General features: G+C 42.4%; 1 protein-coding gene across 1 annotated transcript in view; it reads right to left on the minus strand.

Annotated features, from left to right (window-relative positions):
* GUCY1A2 (guanylate cyclase 1 soluble subunit alpha 2) overlaps window positions 1–17685 on the minus strand; it is a 329020-nt gene that overhangs the window by 289920 nt on the left and 21415 nt on the right. Inside the window, exon 2 of the mRNA XM_030332816.1 lies at window positions 8338–8399. Coding sequence (XP_030188676.1) covers window positions 8338–8399 — 62 coding nt within the window. The remainder of the gene's footprint in view (window positions 1–8337; window positions 8400–17685) is intronic.

Below are 17685 nucleotides of genomic sequence, written 5' to 3' on the forward strand. Positions count from 1 at the left end.
CTGTGTGGGTCAGGAACCAGAGGCCATCATTAATAAGACAGCTGTGTGTGGAAAAAAAAAAATACACGAGGAGAACCAGAACATGTATCAGTTTGTACAGCTAGTGGTTTCCTTATCTGAGGGCTTCAGAGCTGCTGGTAATCGGTTTCTGTAAGGAAGAAGCCTGGCAATAAAAATAATTAATGGTACTTACTTGGTGCACTGGTACTTTGTGAAAAGTCAACACGTCCTAACCTCTATCCCAGCCCAGGACGCAGCAGGGTGGTGCATGGATAACAAATTAGCTAACGAACCATTTGGAGTCTGACAGAATTTGAATCATGCTCTTACCATTTTCTATCTGTGGGGCTTTGAGCAAGTAACTTCATCTCTTTGAGTCTAACTCGCCCCCCTCATAAAATGGAGATCCGCTCTCCCACCAGAGTTCTCGCGAGGACAGAATTACAAAATGCCTGTGTAATCAGGTGATGCCTGGAACTTCTCCAGTTGCCTCTAGATTAGAGCGAAGGCACCAGAGCTGAAGACACCAGAGGCCTGATGCTCCCACATTCCACAAAAGTAGCAATTCCCTTCAGCACTTAAGAAATGACTGGAGGCCCCGCCATCGCCAGCTCACAGAAGCAAAGGAATAAAAAAAAAAAAAAATTGAAAGCAAATCCTCGGAAGAAAAAGTAACTGGCCTAGGAGGAGAACACTGTTGTTATTCTTCCCTTGCCCTACAAGAAAAAGAGAAAGGACAGGTTTTCTGCAGAAGCCCAGTTGGGGAGAGAGGGGTCCGCCCCTGGTCAAGATGGGGCGCTGGGTACCACATTCCACTGTGAACGTCTGCTGAGGTGGTATAATTCCTGATCATCCCTTGGTGCCTGAGTGGAGGGAGAAGGTTCCAGAAAGACTTATTAACAGGGAAAAGAAAGAGAGGCAAAATAGGAGCCGCCTACCATACCTCCATTTGGCAAGGCAAAAATTAGGCATTTCCCATGGGTCGGGAGATGCCAGGAAAGAGAAGAACACTTGGGTTGTCCCCTCTTACTGCCTTCCCCAGCCAGAGACTCCCAGCAGGAGAGAGATCCCACCAGAAAGACCATGAAGTATACTTCTCAGGGGCAAGAGTGGGGCATCTGAAATACCTTACTGAGGGTCTCCTAGCCAAGACAGGACTGTCACAGTCATCAGTGAATTTAAAAAGGCTGCCCCTATCTTCCATTTTACTCCCACCTGATACATAAGAGAAAGGGACGTAGAAAGGATTGGCCTGGACCACAGGAGTGAAATGCCCCAGGATACCCCTCTACTTGCATTCTGACACAGCCAGAGAGGGATGGAATGGGGAGAATGGATATGGGATTGACATGTGAACTCATCTGGAGTAGACTACAGACTCCCTGGAAGTTCTTGAAAATCAGGGCAATCCACCCAATATCACAGCGGACCCATCCTTGCATGTTTGAAGCAACTGAGAGAAAACATAAGATGGTCTCAGGCTTGCACACTTCCCTAAGATCAGATCCCAACAAACCAGTTTGGCAAAATGCTCATTACAGTTTCCAGGATGCAGGAATCACTCGTAAAAGGTAGAATGGGGAACATGGTCATCAAAAACAGACAAATACAGGATTGTTTGTAAAATCAGGCTCTCTCACTTTAATTGGACTGATCCTAGACAAAATGTTTTTTTCTCACAGCTTCAGTTTCCTCATCTACAAAATGAGCTTTATGCAATAATCTTATGAAACAGATGGTCAATATCCCATAAAATAAGAGATGTAAAGCCTCAAAAAGAGTAATCAATTAATAGATAATAGCTTTTATTTTTTATTTTTTTAATTTTTTAAGTTTATTTATTTTGAGAGAGAGAGTGTGTGTGTGAGCAGGACAGGGGAGGAGAGGGAAGGAGAGAGAATTCCAAGCAGACTCCACACTGTCCGTGCAGAGCCCAACTCAGGGCTCGAACTCAGAACTGTGAGATCATGACCTGAACTGAAATCATGAGTAGATTGCTTAACGCACTGGGCCACCCACCCACGAGAAAAGATAATAGCTTTTATCTAACATTGTGTTTATCCATTCACATATTCTTTGTAAATATATGAAAAGGAAGCTTTATCACTTTTTAGATAAAATGACGGATGGCCACAAAATCTCACCATGACAGCCTAAGTAATAACATTAAGGTTTGTGTCCCAGAATATCCAGGGTTCACCTACTTCTAATGTTCTATGGAAATTACTTAGTTTATTAATCCCTATTCGACTGTCAAAAGAAGAAAGAAGGTTGGCAATACAAAACAAACATGAGGCCCACAGTGATAAAGGGAATGAGAGAATTTAATTTTAGATGACGATAGGAAAAGTTGTCCCAAATAATAAAAGAGCTTGGCAGTGGCCCCACCCGCGATATTAGCACAATGATGCTTCTTCTGGCCAAAAAAGGCTCGAAGTGAGTGGCAGTGTTCTGAATATACATTTCTTCAGGCTTCAGCTTTTAAAATATGTAACGATTGAACATTCCGTCTCAGGAAGATGGATCATCGCGTGTTTTCCAATCATGGGTTTAAAGAACTCTCTGTCTGCACCGTCGTGGTAATCCACTTTGGTGAGCTACGGACCAGGGGGAGTCATGAAGCACAAACGTGAGGACAGTCTGGGAGTGGCACTCTGGACGTCAGTATGTTGTTACCAGTTTAAAAATGAGAAAACTGAGGCTCGTTTTTGTTACCTAATGTGCCCTAAAGCACTTTAAAGTGATTAAAGAATCACTTTAAATCTAGGAAACCTGGTATGTGGTAGGTCTCCTCCCAAAGCATTTTCTCAGCCCTCTGCTCAGAGACCAGGAGGGACACAACATAATGGCAACAATGACATCAGAGGGAGAAAGTCATCACAAAGCAGACTTTCCTCAATCCGGGGTGCCTTTCAATTCTGACAGCGATCCCGGCCTGTCCCCTACTTACCCCTTCTGGTTCTGATTGTTCCTTCCACCACACTGTCCAAGAAGCGAGTCCAGCCCCTAGAAGCTTGAGTTACAGAAAGACTAACACAAAGATGTACACTCAGTGCCCCTTTTCCTCGTATTGAGGGAAGAAGACTGTGCTGTATGGACAGGTGAGTGTGCCTGTGCAGAGTTTATACAAAAAAATTTAAAAATAAACTTACCACAAAGTCAGCCTGACACACAGAGGTAGAGCATTAAGCATAAAGGAGAAACTAAGCAAATAAATCAGTAAAATTTATGCTATGCAGGAAAGGCTCTTGGATACTACAACTGTAATCGACCCTGGAGATTATTTCTACCCCTCATTTTAAGCCCCCTTCCAAGCATAATCTACTCTTTTATCCACTAGACACATACTTCTACGTATATACCTCCAGGGAGCAACTTTCTCATTTATTCACACTTCCCCAAGCCCCCCAAAAAACATGTTAGTCCCTCCTATGTACCAAGGAATTACAAAGGCATAGAAACATAGAAGAAAGTAATTTAGATAAATAAACAAGATAACATCGGCTATGATAAATTGTATGAAAAGGAATACCAGAGAGGAATAGAATACAAAATATCTGGGTTGGAGATGTAAGGAGGGGATGGAGGGCTTCTCTAGATTGGGTGGCCATGGCATGTTTTTCTGAAGATAACGATGTTTAAAAAGAGACCTGAACATTAAAAAAAAAAGTAATCCATGTACCTATCTGGGGACAGGCCATTTCAGGAAAGTGGGATGGTATGCGCAAAGGTCCTGAGGCTAAGCAGGAGTTGAGAAGCCCACAGACGCCTGGCAGGGAGGGCGGGGAGTGACAAGGGGGAGTGGAAGAAGATGGAATCAGAGAGGTAAGCAGAGCCCAGATCACAGGCAAAGTTCAGATTTTACTCTATCACAGGAAGCCATTAAATGGTGTAAAGCAAGGATTTCACAGTTTAATATCTGGCCCAGCAGCGTCAGCAGAATTATCTGGAAACTCACTAGAAACGCCCCAAGAGTGCATGGGACACACGGGGTCAGAGTCCTGCAGGTGAGGTCCAGCTCTCTGTGTTTTAACAAGCCCGCAGGTGATTCTGATGCACGTTAACAAGGGAGAACCATTGGGCTGAAAGGAGAAGGGGACATAATCTAATCTGATTGGTCACCTTGCTGTGGTGGACACAACGTTTAGGCACAAGACTAAGTGTCCAGGCCAGAAGCCGCCACGGCAACAGTGAGGATGTAGAGGCTTTTCCACATGGCATGAATAACTTGAGCCCTCCTTTCTGCAGCCTGAACGGTCTCTGAATAACTGCGTGAACCAGAGAATCGACAAGCTGAGGACTAGAACAAATGTTTGAAGATGAAGTTCCTGGGGCACAGAGAGGCTGTCTCCCCGACAGAGGCTCGCGAGCTCCTCCCTTCCGTCCTCCATCTGTGTGAGCCTTTCAACAGCTGCTCCCTGCATTCATGTCTCCATCTCGGAGACTTAAAAAGCCTCAGAGAGTTTCTGTGAACTACTTGTAAGAATTCATCAAGGACCAGCAGGCAGTCCTGAAGTTCTGATAAATAAAGCAGGTCCAAGGGCAGTTTTAAAGGACAAGAAAGGGAGGCTGGGAGGCCAGTGGTTAGAGGGGACTTAAGAAATTCACAACAGAAGGGCTGGGACCCTTCTCGACATGGAGGGAGGTAGAAAGTTATGCTAAGTGAAATCAGTCAGAGAAAGACAGATACCATATCATGTCACTCATATGTGGGATTTAAGAAACTAAACAAATGAGCAAAAGGAAAAACAAGAGAGACAAACCAAGAAATAGACTCTTGACTACAGAGAATACTCTGACACACTGGTGGTCCCCCAAGGGGAGGTGGGTGGGGGATGAATGAAACAGGTGAAGGGTGCACTTGTGATGAGCACAGGGTGATGTATGGAAGTGAAGAATAACCATATTCTACACCTGAAGCTAACATAACACTGTATGTTAACTGCACTGCAATTACAATTTTGAAAAAAAGAAACTCCAGGAGGGCTAGCTTATTATTTGTCCCGGGCTTACCATTCATCCCGATTCATCCTCCCAACTCAAGGCTCCTTAAAGCTGAATTACTTCAAGACAAACCTTGGGCAAAGCCCTATTTCAGAGTTTTGGAAAACCATCGCTCTCCCACCCTCACCCTCTGCCGGAAACATGTAAACTAATACTCAGCAATTTTTACCAATTGCCTGAAATCCCTTTAACTGGAAGAAACACACTCCTTTTCAGTTAGAGATAAAAAGCCTTTAATTGTGTCTTTGAAAGAGGTACAACAGGCAGGTGTGAATACTGAATTCAAATGTTAGTCATAATAGATGCTCTCCTTTTTCACTATTAAAGAGAAATAGGAAGAAAGAGAGAGAGATGGGTGGGGACACTGGGGCCAAGGGAAGAGGGAAGACAAAGTCAAGAAAGGCCAATGTCACGATACTGCCACCAACATCTCCTCTCTGTTTGCGTGCCCACGAATAAAGGCAGCGGGCACTGGTACTTCCAAGTCCTCAGAAGGCAGCCCCCACTCAGGTGAAAATGTGTTAACAGGTCTCTTTGGAGACAGCTGGACATCAGGATGCCTCTTTATCGGAGTCACATGCACGGTTTTCCTTACACTGTCTCTAAGAAACAGAACTACCAAAGACTATTTGGAGGCCAAGAATCACCACAGGCTAGGTCTACAAGGAAAGAGGGAGCAGGAGAGTTGAGGCAATGGCTGATATAAAAGAGAACTCCCTCTTACTAATGGAAAAAAGAATTTTCTCCTGAATACGGTAACATAGTCTAGGTAACTACTCTGATCACAGTTGCAAGACTCCTGCTCCGATCTGCCCTGAGGACATAAGTTCAGTTCACAAATGAGCCTTTCATCAGTCACCATTTCATTTCAAAAGAGAGGGCATTTGCAATTCCAGGAAATGATTTGTTATTTGGTTACTGGTATTGTCTTTAAAATATTAAAAATACTCATTGCCAAGTAGTATTCCATTGTGTATATAAACCACACCTTCTTTGTCCATTCATCACTTGATGGACATTTAGGCTCTTTCCATAATTTGGCCGTTGTTGAATGTGTGGCTATAAACACTGGGGTACAAGTGCCCCTAAGCATCGGCAGTCCTGTATCCCTGGTGTAAATTCCTAGCAGTGCTATTCCTGGGTCATAGGGGAGATCTATTTTTAATTTTTTGAGGAACGCCCACACTGTTTTCCAGAGCGGCTGGACCAGTTTGCATTCCCACCAACAGTGCAAGGGGGTTCCCCTTTCTCCACATCCTCGCCAGCATCTATAGTCTCCTGATTTGTTCATTTCAGCCATTCTGACTGGCGTGAGGTGATATCTCAGTGTGGTTTTGAATGAAATATGGCCTTTCGTAGCAACGTGGATGGAACTGGAGAGTGTGATGCTAAGTGAAACAAGTCATACAGAGAAAGATACCATATGTTTTCACTCTTATGTGGATCCTGAGAAACTTAACAGAAGACCATGGGGGAGGGGAAGGAAAAAAAAAAAAAAAAGGAGGGAGGGAGCCAAACCATAAGAGACTTAGAAACTGAGAATAAACTGAGGGTTGATGGGGGGTGGAAGGGCGGGGAAAGTGGGTGATGGGCATTGAGGAGGGCACCTGTTGGGATGAGCACTGGGTGTTGTATGGAAACCAATTTGACAATAAATTTCATTAAATAAATAAATAAAGAAAGAAAGAAAGTGTTAAAAATAGGGGCGCCTGGGTGGCTCAGTCGGTTAGGTGACCAACTTCGGCTCAGGTCATGATCTCACGGTTCACGGGTTCGAGCCCTGTGTCAGGATCTGTGCTGACAACGCAGAGCCTGGAGCCTCCTTTGGATATGCTCCCTCTCTCTCTGCCCCTTTCCCGCTCGTGCACACACTCTCTCTCCCTCTCAAAGACAAACAAACTTTAAAAAAAATTTTAATGAAAGAAAACTTAAAAAATAATAATGACACTAAACACAAGAGCAAACAGGTTGTAGTGCTCACCACACACAAGAAACCGTGCCAAGTATATTGACTAGTTTGATCCAAATACCACACTTTGGAAGCAGCAAATCCAATGAGAGTGATTAAGTTTTATTTTAGAATATCTGGGGAGAGATTAATTTGACATCATTTGCCTCCATTAGGGTAAACCATTTAAAGTCATTAATGGCCTCAAACTAAAAGCCATCTCACGAGTTTAAATAATATGCTTCTCCTAGTACCACAGTTTTGAGGACTCATGTGACAAAGTTTCAAAGCAATTCCCTCTGAAATGACAATTAACATAATTATCCAGCACTTAAAGTATATGGCATTGTACTAGGTACCGAGATTATGTTTCCACTAAATCTTCTTTTCTTCTGTTTTTGTTTAAAAAACTAATCACAGCGTAGCCTACTAGCCACAAACATAGTCTCGATCCCCAGGGCAATGACTATTGGCCCCAAATGTTAAATGATGCTTGATGGCCTTTCAAAAGGTACTAGGATTTGAATCTTAGCTCCTCAAAAGTGCTCACAATCTTACACAAATAAATGATGGCAGCTCAGAGAAATTAACTATGTGAATTACAAATATGCACTGCCTCTCATGTCAATGACTTCAACTTCTTCATTTTAAGGTAGTCTGCATCAGAAAGTGAATTGAGGCTTCTGTATTTCCAATTGCTTTCTGCCATAGCCAGTCATAAGTATACCTTACACTTATCTGGAGCTTTCTATTTACAGAATACTCCCACTGAAATCATCTCATTTACCCACGGCATCTAATCTTCAATTAGCTGTTACCATCGTCATCCTCCCTTACAAAACAGATTAAAGTAACTTTAAAGTTCTATGTGCTGGTGAGGGCTGGAGTTCCTGTTCCTTGATTTTGTCTTCTTACATTAAACCATATCCCAATGATGTCAAGAAAAGAAAGATTCAAGACAAATATGGAACATAGAACTAACTAAACTAACTAAAGCAATACCTCTCCTTGAACTTATCAGGCTTGTATTGACTCTGAGTCAACTTTCCTAAAGGATTCTAAAATCCCATTTAAAGCCTCTCAGTTGGTACTATTAAACCTGACTGTATTACTAAAGCACAATTAGGAGATTCGGTGGAGAAGATGGAAAGAACACAAGAAGAAGAAAAGTTGAAAAGGAAAGGCAATACCAAAAGGGAATTTCATTTAAAAGGATTACACAAAAATAAAGCAAAGGAAGTCAGTCCAGGGGTCCCAAGGAATCTCCGCCCCACAGCCACTGGTAAAGACTGACTTGGGTGGCAGGAAAGCGCATGCTCAACAGCTGTGTTTGAGTAATTATCTTTAATTTTCCCCAAATAATGACCAAAATCTATTTTACTTACCCAATAACTTGGTGCTCATAACACTGCAGTGTCCTCTGGAGAGTCTGCTGTATCGTCTGAGGCTGGAGAAGAAGAAAAATAAAAATATATTATCAGCAAATCAGTGCCTTTCCCCTTCTGAGCATCAGAGGCAGATATGGGGCTTCTGATTTATCTTCTATGAGTTTTCACTTTATAATATTAACCCATTATGCATTTTGCCATGTATTTTCTCCAGAGGAACTAATATGAGGCACTCAGCAATTACCCCGAATTTCCCAGCGTTTCAAGGGTGATAGCATTTCCTAGCCATATTTTTTCCAATTCTTTTGCAGCAGCCCTTAGTTTCAATATTTATTGTGGTTGTCTACAACAAACCGAGGCCTTGAGGGCAGTGGAGGAGGGGCGGACTCAAGAAACAAGGGCCATGCCCAGATCAAGCCTCACCTCCTCAAGGACCCAAGAGATTTCAAGCAAGGATGCTGAGGCCTCCAAGAGGGGCCACAGGTGCTCTGGGCAACAAAATGGGGTCTGCAGCAAACACATAAGTAGTTCCCAGCCGAATCATGTAATCCTTGCCTCTCTGGGAGAGCTGAAGATAGTTTCTTACTCCCAGGTCAACAAAATTTTTTTAGACTTATTTAGGCAACAGAGCCTAGGCTTGGAGTTTCTGACCCAGGTAGCCACAAAGTTCCCTGACCATAGATTTTATTAAGAAATTGGGGTAAGAACCAAATCAGAAATTAATTTTTGGAGGAATCAGCCTCCAAGTGTGCAAGGAAATGGGTACAGGGCAAATGCCTTCAACAGCTGTTTTTCATATACACCAGGTGAAGAAGATGAACAGGAAGCCTCAATCTGGCACTGATGTTTCTTCGGGATGGAATGAAAGCACAGTAGATAGAATGTGCCCAAGCAAGAAAAATCACTCCTGAATCGAGAAGCAATGGAGCTGTTGAGAAATCTAAAGAAGCAGCAGACACAAAAATCCCAGTGCACAAGAAAAGTGTGCTTTAAAAACTCAACCCACAGCCAAGCTAAACCAAGTCATTATCAGTCACTGGCCGGGTACCCCTGGGAGCTGGGCCTCTTGCACTGGCTTGGAAGCTTGTGAGCTAAGATAACTTTCTCTTTGGCAACATGCCCTAAAAGCAGTGACTATGCACACAGGGATTACCCTTCCAATAACCTCTGGTCACAAAACGTGGAACAGAGCGCAGGAACTAGAGTGCATAGGGCCAGTTAAGACCAGAATGACCTCATTTGTACAAAAGGGCATTTTTTCCCTGCACCAGGAATTTCCCATTTATTAAAAAGCACATGTTTGTGACAGGAGTTAAGCCTTTTAAAGAGCTTTTTTTCTTTTGTGAAACCATTACTTTTTTTTCCCCCAGCAGGAGTTAAATTTATAGTTTCCAACTACATTAAAAGGGAAACGTTCTCTGGAAATATCCGACAGAGCTCCAATGCCAGAAAGCATTTATATACTTCCTGTCGCTCACCAGAGCTGGTAGGCACGTTCTGATGGTCTAAACTCCAAACACAGCAGGTGACTACAGACTATCTCCTCATCATCAGCAAGCCAAAGCTGACTTCAGCACAGAACATCTCATCACCATGGATTCATAGAGTCCTCTTCAGAGTTTGCCTGATTGCTCACCCAATGGCTCTTATCAGTGAGAGATGTCTTCACGTAATCTTGGGGTCTCTCTTGACCTGAATAAAAAAGCCACGTGCGGGCCAAAGCCGTCCACGGGCGTGACTTCTGCCTTGAGAGTCATAGGGTCCATTCTTAGTCCACGTACGTCAGCAATGCCGGTCAGTACATTAATGGGAAAAACAGGGGCTTTGAAGATATGCAGACCTTCTCTCCTCCTCTAAGAATACACCTCCATACCTGACCCCAACTCAAGAGGTCATCCAACATTCTATAGGCCAAGATCCCATTCTTCTTACCTGTATCTTCTCCTTCCTTTCAGAGGGAATTTAGAAACATGATTTTAGAACACAGGGTTTAATATCAAAGTGAGTTCAAAAATCCACTCAAAAGCCACATGACCTTGGGCAGTTTACTTAAGCTCTCTAAGATTCCTCATGTGTACATTATTTTTATGGAGATTAATTGAAATAAAGAAAAGCCTTCAGTGCACAGTAGATACATAATAAATGATAGTTACAATGATACTCGGCTGTAAAACATGGCTTCTACCCTCAATAGTCTCATAATCTAGTGGAGGGGCACAAGCTTTAAGTCACACCACCCAGCCCACAAGTGTGATGTTTTGAGATCCTTACCACCTAAAAATTCAATACAGCTCCTACTACTGTTAATCATAAGAGGGTGCTGATTCCAGTAGACAAAGGAAACAGAAAAATGGCAGTTTCATTTCCAATGAAAACTTCATATCAGTCCAGAGATGGTTATAGAAGCAGAATTCTGAAAATTAAGATTGAGGATAGTCCTAGAAAGCAGGCTTACAAATGGGAAGGACACTGAAGCCCCATAGTTGAGATCAAGACCTGAGGCCTTAAAATTTACAAAGAATAAGAAACCATGAATCTCCTTCCTAGGACACAAAGAATGGGCAACAGGAGAACCAGTTGGCCTAATCATTTTATAGCCAAATGCTGAAGGATCTGAGAGACAAGGGTGGGGGGAAAAGATGAAATCCAGTATTCCTATCATAAAAACAACAACCACAACAATCAAAGAGGTCTATGATTCTTCTGTGCTTACCCCAAGCTAAGATAGAGATAGTGACCTCTCATTGTTCCTGTTCAACCCCAAGAAGCAATGGCTAAAAACATATACTTGGAGACACAAGGCAGCCATCTGGGTCCTGCACACGGATCGTCTGGGGCAGACAGAAGGTACTCAAAGGCTGCCATCACATGGCCACAAGATCTCCTTCATCTCCTGTCTCATGAAAAGCTTCACTCTGCTTCGCCAGCAGTACTGACCCTTGCACACTAAATGTTATGTTCACTTAAGGTCATGGGATCCAAACATCCAGCCATGAAACAGTCCCAACAGAGCCAGAGAAGTGGTCCCCGAGGAGTGGGAGGAAGCGGTTCCCAGAAGCTGGCTCTGCAGAGGCTGCAACGCAGTCCCTGCCATGGACATCTGCACCAGATGGATCTAGGGATCAGGTAGGAGGCAGGGAAGCAAGACATGAGTGTGTGTGCCCAGGAAACACACTCATCATCATATAAAGCACATGCTCACCTCGATTTTACAGATCAAGAAGTTGAGGTTCGGATTGGTTAAGTAAAGAACCCAAGATCCCATAGGAAGTGAATAAGCCACTAAAAGCCAGGACTGACTTCAAAGTGTACCCCCCTTTCTACGAGATGCCTTGAGGGTCCCTCTCATCTTTAACATTCTGGGATTTCTATATTGTTTGCTAATATTGACAGCACTTCATCCTTCCAAAAACAAAACTTCATAGCTAATTTTTGTTTTTTAATGTTTATTTAGTTTTGAGAGAGAGAGAGACAGAGACAGAACATGAGTGGGGGAGGGGCAGAGAGAGGCATAGACAGAATAGGAAGCTGGCTCTAGGCTCTGAGCTGTCAGCACAGAGTCTGACACGGGGCTCAAACTCACAAACCGTGAGACCATGACCTGAGCCGAGGTAGGACACTTAACCACCTGAGCCACCCAGGTGACCTTGATAATTTTAAAACAAGATTCTCATTTCTGCTTTACGGCACACACCGATAGGCTACAGAATTAATGGAAACCCTAGGTCCTCCTTTAAAGAAATATCTGTAAATAGCCATGTCATTTTATTTACTTAAATATGAGGAAATTACATATCAATGTCAGCAATTAAATGATAGAGATATACACTTAATTACTAACTCTCTAGGCCAGTGGTTTTCTATTCTGTCTGTACATTAAAATCACCTTGGGGAACTCTAAAAATACCAATGCCTGAGTTCCACCTCCAAATTTTCCAATTCAACTGGTCTGAGAGACCCAGGTGCTTCTAATGTGCAGTCATGGGTTGTAAACCTTTCGTTTATGGTATAAACATGATGATCAAGACCAATAATACTCTTTGAACCTTACCTGAACTGAGTAAGTCTACCTTAATGAGAACAGATTCTTTATTCAAATATCAAGAGAAGTAAGCTTCTGGGAGGTGTTCATACTTAACTGCCAAGTTCAACACAGTTCCATTTATTAACTGTCACTAATGGCTGATAATTAAAGTGAATTTCTTACATAAACAAAGCGCTATGTTGGTTGAGGCATAAATAAAGGATGTTTAAAATTTCCATATAACTCAGTCCCGGGCACTTATGTCAGCAATGCTGGGACACATACGTACAACATAACAGCTAGTATGACCCTCCCTCTATGAGAGGCACTGCTGTAAGCTCCCTGCACACGAACTCCTTCGTTCGTCACATCCACAGCATGACATAGACATGGGTGTTATTATTTTACAGATAAGAGAACTGAGACACACAAAACTGAAGCTGCCCTATGTCACACAGGTAAAAAGAGGCAAAACCAGTACCGAAGAGTAGGTAATCTGCGCCAGAGTCCAGGCACAAAGCCTCCAACCTACACTGCACATTACACTTAAGACTTTGGATCTGGTTGCACACTTTACAGTTCATGGTTTTTAACGCTTGCTGTGCCAGTGGATCTTCCACCAGTCACAGGGGCCTCCAGGGAAATAGTCAGGCTGGTGTTATTATCACCATTTGACGGAAAAAGAACCAAAGTTAGAGATGTTACAAGTCCTCTTTTGCAAACAGAGCATCTCTCCCCTTAGAAAGTGTTTCCAGTAAGCAAGAATTTTTTTAATGTCAACGCACAATTAAAGAATCACATGGATTCAAATTGTCTGCTTCTTGAGGACACATTTAACATTCTTGACACCAAACCTGTATAGACAAAGAAAGACATAGGCAAAGTCAGGAATAAAGTCTTGCCTTGGACACACGTTTCCACTCCTCCTCTCTCAACTCTTTGACCTCCTCTGGCTCACCCCTTCCTCACACCCTGGGCATCGAATATCTTCATGCTGCATTCTGATAGGCTCAATCGCTACCATCATCATGTAAACTCCCTAAACACGTCTCCAGTAATCATCATTGCATATTCTACTTCCTTTTCTCATCAAAATTTTAAATGCCTTTAGTGCTCTCATCTCAGATGGTGCTCAGGAGTCATACCTCCACTTCCTCAAAAACTTGATCCCTGGTCCTAAGGTATAGGAAGATAAAAAAGGAGCATCCCTACATTATAAAATATGGTCTGAACCACTAACAGTGCAATTGTGGTAAATAGGCTTATCAGTGAGAGATAAACTGGGGGCAGAGACCACTTCTCATCCTCTAAATCACACCACAGGGACCTCCATGTTCTCCACAAGATTATTTCATGTACTAGGACATGATATGCCAAATTCTATCATTTAACGTGACCAAAATCATAATGTGAGATACCCTATCTTTACGGCTAAGCCTATAGACGCCAATGGACCAAATGATATGATTGATATTATTAATAAAACTAGTCAAAACAATAAGTCAAAACAATAAGTCACTTCCAACAACCAGCTTAACTGCTTCTGAAAGATATGTGATTGCAGTATTCATCAATCTTGCTAAATATGAAGACAAAATATTCACTTTCCCAGCGTCTGACTAAACTTACTACATATAAACCAAAAAAAAAAAAAAAAAAAAGAGAGAGAGAGAGAGAGAGAGAGCAAGAGAGAAAGAAAATAGATGGCAAATTAAATATAGAACTTTGAGTCAGGACCTCTGTATTTCAAGCCCAGCTGTGCTACTGACCTTTTTATAAAATTAGCCAACATCTCTTCACCTGGGAGTAGGAAACCTTGGGGAAAAAGATGCTTCCATTTTCCCATCTGAAAAACACTTGCAAGAAGTTCCTAGTTCTTAGGGTCATTTGAAGTAAAGCATTGCAAAGGTAAGCACTTGAAAACAGAGGGTCGGACCAGACCGGAGATCAACCATCTCTTGGGAAGCTCGGCAGTACCATTTCAAGTGAATGACACCAGTAATTTGCTCAACAAAACTGTGGTAGTCCAGATAATTAATCACAAAAAGCAAAAGAGGTAAGTGTGCTAAAAGAAAAAAAAATAAATAAAGCTACGAATGCATTAGAAGGTAGGCTTCTTCTCCCCGTACTGGTTGAAGATCTGCATGATTTCATCCAATCTCCATTTTATTCTCCTTGTGAACACAAGTACACACCTGAATGACCCCATGAGAGCTTAGGGTGGAGGCTGACATGATGCTAATTGACCCATACAGGGATTCAAACTGATCACCTTGGCCTTATTAGAGATATGCTCTAATTAGCAAAGCACAGTGGTTACCATCATTGTAATTATTGATTGTAACTGAATATACTTAGCCCCAAATCAACGGTATAATTAAGTCTTCCTATACAAAATGTTTCCTTTCCAAGCATTTCCCTCTGTTTTTATTTTAATGCCCTTCCAAATATACCCATTGAGTTCCAATTTAATACAAGACCTAATATCAACAATACCAATTTAAGCTGGAAGCACTCGTTCCTTAAACTGAAAGAGATCCAAGAGGTGATTTATTTAGTCCTCTCCTTCCTTCCAGCAAGAATACATTTAAGTTATCCAAGAATTTTGGATGTTTTCAACAAACTCTGGAGAATAACAACACCACTTTAAGTTTGTAAAACACTTCACAGCTTACCAATCACTTTCTTTTCTTTCACCTCATTAGACATTCACAACAACCTTGTGAGTCTCCGATGTAATTATCCACGTTGTACAGATGCAAACACTGAGATCCAGAGAGGTCACAGTGCTTTGCCTCAGCTACCCAGAGGGAAAGAGCCACCAACAGGACAAGGACTTGGGTCTCCTACAATTTTTCTCCCACAAGCTGCTTTCACTCTGTTGAGGATTGAAATATCCTTCCATGTATCTAACTGAAATCCCTAATTTCCTTTTATTCACTTTTAATGGCTTTGAAAACAATGTTGTAAAATCGTTTCCCCAAATTCATAAATGTTGTTATTGTTATTTAAATAGTTCTGGTGTGATCGTTAACTTCTTAATTGGGAAGCTTTAGGAGAAACGTGCTTCACTGGGCACCATCGTGGCCAACTTGGCTGTCCGAATAAAAATGCTGTCCGAATAAAAATGTTGAGACAGGACGGTACTGGTTCTAGACACCTTCTCAGGGCAATGGATCACGCTGCACTACAAACCTTTAGAGGATATGGCTCCAGTCCTGAACCCTCCAACCAAAAAGCATCTCACAGATGGTACAAGGCTGACTCAGTCTACGAAGAGAGATAATGCTAAGTTTTCCTGATTAAACACCGTAGTTACGTGGAGCAACTCATTTACTCCTCACAGAAACCCTAGAAGAAGTATTATGCTACTTCATAAATGTGAAAACTAATCCCAAATTAAAAAACATGCCCAAAGTCACGTAGGTACTAAGTGTCTAAGTCTACATATGTGTCTCCTCTACATGTGACTGCCTCCAAACGGCCAAGCTTTTAATCTGTTTTTCTACACTGAAACACATTCTTCAATCTTCAAGGCAGAAAAGGTTACAGTTGAAAGGAATTAACTCTCGGGGCACCTGGGTGGCTCAGTCGGTTAAGCATCCGTCTTTGGCTCAAGTCATGATCTCATGGCTTATGAGTTCGAGCCCCACATTGGGCTCTGTACTGACAGCTCAGAGCCTGGAGCCTGCTTCAGATTCTGTGTCTCCCTCTCTCTGCCTTCCCTCCCTTACTCACACTCTGTCTCTCTCTTTCTCAAAAATAACCATTAAAAAAAATTTAATAAATATATAAATAAATAATAAAAAGAAAGGAATTAACTCTTGGCTAGATTGTGTGATTTTGAATACAGCATTTTATTTTTCTGAACCTCAGCTTCCTTTTTTATAAAACAGAAATTTCTAGCATAGCTACTTCTCAGGGTTGTTACGAGGTCAAAATGAAATTAAACTACAATATGATACATATATGTGTTATATGATGATTCCATAAAAAAAAAATCTCTTGATAAGGAGGTAGTCAAAAAATTGTTAAATTGAACTAAACTGACCATGTCTAACATCTAGGACTGTTGCCAGACATGCCTCACAGCCCAAAGATGCCAATTAGACGCTGCAAAGCTAATTGGTATCATTTCAACTCCTGAATATGCTACTGGAGAGCAATGGCCCTCGTGTCAGGAAATCATTTGTAGCCCCTTACTTTTCTTTGCAGCCTGCACTTGGGCATTCCCAAAGAATTCTCTATTGTTTCTAGTACTTGGGAGCCACAGCAAGGGGTTTTCCCAACAGGAGCCTGGAGATGAGGGAAGTAGGATTTCCTGACAGTTAAATTACAAAATTAACCCACAAACGGGGAAATGTTTTGTCAACTCCAAAAGCACCAGCTTCAAAGATAATTTGTAAATGGGTGATGGAGATTTACCTCCAATCATCCAGCCCAAAGTACAGCTCCAGGCAAAATGGGCCACTGAGCAACAGATACAACAAAGGTCGAGAGGATGCAAACAGGGCATGGGGATAGAAGGTGAGGTTAACAGAGAGCAACCCACAGGGCAGAGAAGGAAGGGGGACAGTTTATGAAACATTACATCTAACAGCGTTCAGGGTATACTGCCCTCCGTCACATGCAGAAAGATTATTCCTACACAAAAAATTGCCCAACCACCTTAACCAGAGGGATTCTTATCAACAGCCATGGGCATCAGGTCTCATTAGCGAGATGGAACCCAATAGCTCCTTAAACCGGAGTGAATCACTCGGCTTGAAATTTCATTTTGCTTTGACTCCAAGTGGATTAAAGCAAACTTTAAAAAAAGTTTTTTTGTTGATGTTTATTTCTGAGAGACAGAGACAGACAGAGCACAAGCAGGGGAGGGGCAGAGAGAGAGGGAGACACAGAATCCGAAGGGGGCTCCAGGCTCTGAGCCGTCAGCACAGAGCGCAACGTGGAGTCCGAACCCACAAACCGTGAGATCGCGGACTGAGCCAAAGTCAGACACTTAACCGACTGAGCCACCCAGACGCCACTAAAGCAAACTTTTAATTATGACTTGGCTCATCATGTAGCCTGAACAGGTAAGAAATGTGCTGACCACACAGACTTCAGGCAATAAGCCTCACTTCGCACTTACTGCTCACTGTCAATAAGTAAATTGTCATGCAGATGCCACACCTAGAGTGACACAGGTTGTTTTGTTCAGTCAGTCGGAGGCTGAAGGTCTGATGGCTTCAGGATACTGACTAGAACAGGTCCCTGCAGTTTAAAAGTCTCGGTTGCTGAAACATGGACAACCGTCCAAATCCTACCCAGGGTCCTGC

This window comes from Lynx canadensis, chromosome D1 (assembly GCF_007474595.2).
Source record: "Lynx canadensis isolate LIC74 chromosome D1, mLynCan4.pri.v2, whole genome shotgun sequence".
In the NCBI taxonomy this organism is placed as follows: domain Eukaryota; kingdom Metazoa; phylum Chordata; class Mammalia; order Carnivora; family Felidae; genus Lynx; species Lynx canadensis.